Here is a 7204-nt window from a genome sequence, read left to right on the forward strand (position 1 = left end):
GATCCCGGTTGCCACCCTGGTTAACCCTGCGACCGCGGTTATCACGACGATTATCACGGTTGTCTCGGCGGTTGTCGTCCCGGTAGTTGCGGCGGTTATCGTCCCGACCACCATCATGACCACCGTTTTCGCCTTGACGGTTGTCTAAGGGGTCATCGTTGCACGAGCCACGTTGGTTGGGTGGCTGTGAGCGACTTGAGTACTAGCGGCTGTGTCTTGACTCGACTGAGACGGATGGAGCCCGAGCTTGATTTACAATCTCTACGGTCTAGGCCATAGCAGCCATCAGGTAAGCTTGTATATCATCGCGAACTGCCTGGGTTTTCAGGGTATTGGGTAGTCGTTGCATTATTGCCATAGCAACAGCTACGTTGGCGCTTGGAGTCCTGAAGACCTGTTTGTCCCCCACCCTGTCGAAGGCATTGTTAAGGTCGCGTGGCTGGACCCTTATGCATCGTGCCTCCTCTTCTGCCTTGGCTTCGATTTGTCGGTGATTAAACCGGTCAATATTGCGTGCTTCGCATGCCAGCCTTTCTTGTTTTGTTTCGCCAACTACCGGTGGTTCGTCATTACTGACAACATTGATCAAGTCCCCTCGCCTTGGTGGGAAAGACGGGAATTGTGGGAACCTCGGGGCATGGTCTAGGATATCCAGATCGTATTCAACGCCTTCATCGTCATGATGCTGGAGCTCGGTGTGGACGGAGGCATTAGATGCGATGCCAGACAAGGAGCTGGAGCCACCCTCTTGAACTGTGTGGACGGATCCTTCTTGATAATCCTCAATCCGGACCATGTTGACGAAGTTGCGCAGGCCGTAGGGCTGGGCCTGGTAGTTCTCCATCGAGGATTCGTACTCGGAGAGCCGGAGACCCATCGCGGAGGCTAGCTGGCGACGAGCGGAGCGCCCTTCAGGAGTAGATGTGACCACGAGATCCGTACCAAGTCATGCAGGACGACTAGCCCGAGCTGGTCGGGTAGATCTGTTGTGGGTAGCGGTTACCTACTCATTAGGTTGACTTTGAATTGAACTTACCAGAGCTAGGGTTTCAACAAGTTTGGTGCTGACTCGATCGATGGAGTCGAGCAGGTCAGTGTTGTCGATCTGCTTCCCTTTGTAGCAAGGAAGCAGACGATGGGTTGTCGGCGTGGCTGAAGACGATGCGGGCGTGGCCGGAGCCAGATCCACCGTGGTCGGAGCCGTAGCTGATATAGGTGAAGCAGTGGTCGACGCAGATTGAATCCATGCCTCCTCCGTGGTCATGGCGATGAAGTCATCGGAGCCAGTGGTCCAGGTGATCTGGCCGATGGTGAACGTGAGGCCGTTTGGCGTAGCCATGGAGCCGGGGATGATGACCATCTTGTTCGCTTGGAGAGCAGTACGCACACCCCCTACCTGGCACGCCACTGTCAACGAAATATGGTCGGCAGTCTACCTAGGGGTATGCCCAAGGTAGTAGATTGTCGGCAGACAGATGCGCAAGCTACAAACAAGATGGTGACGCAAGACAGACACGAGGTTTTATCCAGGTTCGGCCGTCGTGAAGGCGTAATACCTACGTCCTGCGTCTGATTATATTGCTATATGTCAATGAGAGATGTTTTTTAGAGGGGTCCCCTGTCCGCCTTATATAGTCTGGGGCAGGGTTACAGATCTGGAAACTAATCCTAGCCAGTTACAATTGCCATAGATGACCGGATAAGGATTCCTATTCTAACCGACCAGGATCTTGCTTGACCTCCAAATCTGCCTTGATTCCTTGCGCGGGATTCCGAACAGATTGGCCGGGCCGCGTGTCATCTTCTAGTGGGTCAGACCTCCTGATCCGGGCCGACCCAAGTCTAGCCGTAAGGGTATAGGGGTTAATACCCCCACAATATGGTAGGGGCGGCTGGCCGAACCACCCCTACAAATGCTTATTAGCCACCCCTAGAAACCATATCTGACGTAGTGTACATATATATATACAAAGCTCATGTGGACAAGTTACAAATGTGAAAGAGAGAGGTGAGGGGTTTTGAAAAGACACCCTTTGGGATTATTCCCTAATTGATCATAAATAATAATTCTCAACACAAACCGCAGCTCTTTGAGCTCTTCTCTAGGCTGTGCCGGGGCAGGAGCTTTTTTTATCGCTGCAGGACTGCACAGGGAGTAACATGGAAGAAGGAGCTGGAGCATGCATGAGCCAAAACAAACATCCCCTTAAACTGCAGCCGTTACGATTTTTTAGTTGCATATATTGAACTAAAAAGCCCTAGCGGCTGCGGCTTTATCAGAAGTGAATACCCTAACAAAGCTAGTCCAGACTTGCTAGTCTCTATAGTTTAAGGCCATGCAATCAAACATTTTTTTTATCGAGCTTTAAGACTGAATCTTTTTTTTGTGTCATTGCAACTTTAGCTGTTGTAATGATTACGGGCTTGTGTATTTTGTATTGAAAAGGACTGAAAGTTTTTATTTTTATGATATTTTATAAGTGTAAAATTTATTTTAGCAAAGATCATCTACTTTAGCCGCCTGCTCGAACAGGGCATGAACCTAAGCCCATCTGACTTTCACCCACGGCCCAGCATCCCTGCGTTGTGGTCGTGCTGTACACCAATTCTTCCTTTCCATTCATGAATTCAAAGACCTTTCCATTAATCAAAAAGAAATGAATTCTCCTTTCCGGTATCCGCCACGTGAAACGGCCACGTATAGGAAATATCCGTGTCAGACGGAACATTCTAGAAGGTCAAGGAATGTGCCAAAGCCCAAAGCGCCCGCCCACGAGCTCATCCACCCCGTACGGCGTACGCGTCCCCAGCTGCGCCACTCCACTCAACTGCTGCTGCTGCGTGCTGACCCAACCCGGCGACTCGCTGTCTCTCCCTCCCACCACAAAAAATTTTCTTCCCACCAGACGAGCACTCACATCCGGAAAAGGAAAAAATCTCGCCTTTTTCTCTTCTGCTGCTTCAAGAACGCCATGGAAACCTCGCGCGCTCGCTGTGATTCCTGCTGCGAGTTCCCAACCGAAGGTTAGGCCCGGCAGCCATTCCTTTCGTTTGCTCTTCCCCTCCGTGCGCCGCACCGCACGTCCTTTCCGAAGCAGAGACGTGCCCGTCCGTCCCCCGTGGCCATGGCCGCGCCCTCGTCTTGCTGCGCCGCGACCGCGTCCACCAGCGCTCCGCTTCGCCCCGCGCGCGTCAAGCGCTCGCCTTGGGTACCCGGTGCCAGCCGGAGTAGCTCCAGGCAGCGGCGGCAGGAGCGGGAGCTGTCCATCCGCGCCACGGCCGCGGCGCCGCCGCCTCCCGTGGACTACGCGGACGCCGGCGCCGGCGCCGGCGCCGACTACGTGGCCTCGCTCAAGATCAAGCTGCTGGTCGGTGATTAGCCAGCAACTTATAAGACTATCATTTCTCATCCTAGCGTTTCTTTTCTTGGCCGGTTTTGTGACATGGCTTGCTCGTGTTCTGCTTGGGTTCGGTGACTTGCGCAGAGCGCGGTGTCCGGGCTGAACCGCGGCCTGGTGGCGAGCCAGGAGGACCTGGACCGCGCGGACGCGGCGGCGCGGGAGCTCGAGTCCGCGGCGGGCGGGCCCGTCGACCTGAACAGGGACCTCGACAAGCTGCAGGGCCGGTGGCGGCTGCTGTACAGCAGCGCGTTCTCGTCGCGGACGCTCGGCGGCAGCCGGCCCGGCCCGCCCACGGGCCGCCTCCTCCCCATCACGCTCGGCCAGGTGTTCCAGCGGATCGACGTGGTGAGCTGCGACTTCGACAACATCGTGGAGCTGGAGCTCGGCGCGCCATGGCCGCTGCCGCCGCTCGAGGCCACGGCCACGCTGGCGCACAAGTTCGAGATCATCGGTGCGTCAGTCAGTCACCATCACCAATCCCGCCCCTCCTCTGCTCTGCTCTGCTCTCTTCTCTCTCTGCCTGAACTCTGACGACGGCGGCCATTGATTGCCGCGTGCGCGTACGTGCAGGGACCTCGGGCGTGAAGATCACGTTCGAGAAGACGACGGTGAAGACGAAGGGCAGCCTGTCGCAGCTGCCGCCGCTGGAGGTGCCCCGCATCCCGGACAACCTCCGGCCGCCGTCGTCCAACACCGGGAGCGGCGAGTTCGAGGTGACCTACCTCGACGACGACACGCGCGTCACCCGCGGGGACAGGGGGGAGCTCAGGGTGTTCGTCATCGCGTGACACCTGTCCTGATCTGACCTCCGGATCTGCCGGCTTGTGTGTGAGATTGCCGCCCTTCTTTCTTCCTGCCTGTTGCTCCTCCGGTCGATTTTTGGTTTCTTCGTCGTCTGACCATGTTGTACCATTCTGTTTTTCCGTGAACTGAATCTGCGATTAACTGATTTATAATGCAAAATTCGTAGATTTGGATATGTAGAGTGAGGTAAAGAAGTGCTTCTTTCAACGCCAAACTGGAAATTCGTAGGATTGTTCAGAAGTTTTTTTAAGTTTAAAAAATGTTTAAAAAAAACAGAAAGGGGCATTCTGAGAATCGAACTCGGGACCTCTCCCAGCCCAAAGCGAGAATCATACCACTAAACCAAATGCCTTGAACAGATTAAATTCTTTTATATAATTATTTACCTGTATAATACCTGCCTCACAAAATGTCTAATCGTCTTTCCGAGATTTTAATTAAAAAGTTAATAATTAAAAAAATGGAGCATTCCGAGAATCAAACTCGGGGGATCTCTCACACCCGAAGCGAGAATCGTACCACTAGACCTAATGCCCTATTTTTTATTGTGACATCTTTATTGTTATTTATATATTATAAACGTTTATGCCTGCAATTGCATGATTATATCGTTTAAAATTTCTGTTTTTTATTAATTAAAAATATATATTAACCAAAAAAGGGGCATTCCGAGAATTGAACTCTAGGACCTCTTGGACCCAAACCAATAATCCTACCACCAGACCAAATGCCCTTTTGTTGAATATTTTATTATTATTCTGTAAAGATACTTGCCGCGCAAATTGCACCTTTACAAAATGAGGAATGCAAGTATGTAATGGAGGTGGATAAGTTTTTACCTCAAGTCTAATACTTCCTCCATCCTAAATTATAAGTCATTCTAACTTTTTTGTAGAGTCAAAGCACCTTAAGTTTGACTAAAATTATAAAGATTTATGACATCAAATAGGTATACTATAAAAATATAATTATGAGAAATCTAATAATAACTGTTTGGTATCATAAATATTATTAATTTATTATATAAATTTGGTTAAATGTGAGATGCTTTGACTCTCCAAGAAAGTTGGATTGACTTATAATTTAGGATGGAGGGAGTAGTACCTTATTATCTAAAAATAATCACTATTGTGTCATGTATTTTTATTAGACTACAAATCCGTACGCCATTCTCTTAGTTCCATAACAACATCGAATCTTAAAGAGGTGGTGCCCTCAGATGATGAAGGGTATGTACAATATAATATGACACATCAATGTGGTCTATGAGACAGTGGTACATTGTTGCCTGCTACAACCACTACCGTTGATATAAAAATGTGGCGATGTGATCGACACACAGCAAGCCGGAAGATCTGAGTGGAACGAGACCAGAGATCTACTTGGCTTCGACACAGAACCAGCCGATTCTGAAAACCCAACGATGTGCCAGTCAAATTGACCTATAATTGACAAGGAGAGAAAATCTTTTCAGTGATTTAAGATGGAACATGTCGGTGTTGCATCAAACAATTTCAAATGTATGGCTAGATAGCCGATTCAATGAGGCTATCGACTAAATAGTCGATATCCAGTGTATCCATGAAACGAAGATCTTTAAATCAAGGATTATCGGCTAATATTAAATGATAATGATACGAATAAAAATAACCGATGCTCATGGAACATTAGGAAGCATCATCGGCTAAATGGAACATGATCGATATAAAGCGTCGAGCCGATAAGTTTGATGAAAAGAGTATAACATGCAAACAAATCGACTGTCTAATATAAATGATTCCATAAACAGTTTTGAGTCTAATCTATTATCATCAACAGTGAGGTTCGATCGGATCGATTAAGCTGTGATAATGATAATAAACAAAAGCCAAAGAATCTATAAAACCATATATATGTTGACAGATTCATCAAAACATGCTATATGCGTGAGGGTATAGGCAAATCGGCTAAAATAGCCGATGCAGTCATAGCAAACAAACAGAGTACATATCTTGATCATGAACAAGACCACTAATCGATAATTTCTAATCTAAAGTCTTACTAGTGAGGTTCAACCGGATCGATTCAGCTATAGTAGTATCATTAGATTAGATCTCATTAACTAGTGAGTTTATTCAAGATTGAAACATGTCTTTAGATGCATACTATGTTTGATGGGAATAGAGATAAAACAACCGATCTAGTGGAATTAACCCATCAATTATAAGATTTGAAGTATGACCAGATCAAAGGACGACCAATTAAGATGATATGATGCCGATCTATCTCTATCTCAATCGTTGATTTTGTTATAATTAATAAAACATTAATTATAGCAAGATCGATAACAGGTGAATCAACCAAAAACAGCAAGGAAAATCTTACTAATCTTAGCAGATTTGATAACTGGTGATATTATATTAAACAAGTTATTTAACACAAGATCGATAACTTTGATCTATATTATGATTCGTAAGAGATCAATCAGCTGATGCAACCTTATAAACTACGATATAGATCGATAACTAACTTATATTATGGCTCATAAAAGATCAATCAGCTGATGTAGCTTTACAAGCACAATACAAGTCGTGACGGTACTCACAAGCAAGCTAGAAGTCGATCAGTCGATACAGCCATGTTTACTGAAGAACTCGCCGAGATCTACAGTACTCCTACTCCTAGTACGATGGCGAAAGCCAGAAACATTGTATTGATTAGATGTTCATCTTTTTTTACAATAACTAGGGTCTAATATTTATATCCAGAACCTAAACATGAATCCTACTCAAATACGACTCATTATAATTCTTAGAATAAAAGAGAACTTTCTAACTTAATAATAACATGTACCCCAATTTTCCTTATTTGTAGAGTCCAACATATCTTTCTGGCGCCACTCAAACATAGCCCATTGACGTTGTCTGCTGACATCATCCATAAAATAGCCGATTCTAATCTCACATCTAAATTAGTTGATACTGATTCAGATCTAATCGATTCATTGATGATACAATCCT

The 7204-nt window shown here is 47.0% G+C and overlaps 1 protein-coding gene across 1 annotated transcript; it reads left to right on the forward strand.

The window, feature by feature from the left end:
* Nucleotides 1–2864: 2864 nt before the first annotated feature.
* LOC136490148 (plastid-lipid-associated protein 6, chloroplastic-like) lies at nt 2865–4380 on the forward strand. Its single transcript, XM_066486631.1, has 3 exons — nt 2865–3368; nt 3486–3852; nt 3972–4380. The coding sequence occupies exons 1-3, from the start codon at nt 3126–3128 to the stop codon at nt 4187–4189; spliced, it is 828 nt and encodes a 275-aa protein (XP_066342728.1). The 5' UTR covers nt 2865–3125; the 3' UTR covers nt 4190–4380.
* Nucleotides 4381–7204: the final 2824 nt, after the last annotated feature.

This window comes from Miscanthus floridulus, chromosome 10 (assembly GCF_019320115.1).
Source record: "Miscanthus floridulus cultivar M001 chromosome 10, ASM1932011v1, whole genome shotgun sequence".
NCBI lineage: Eukaryota > Viridiplantae > Streptophyta > Magnoliopsida > Poales > Poaceae > Miscanthus > Miscanthus floridulus.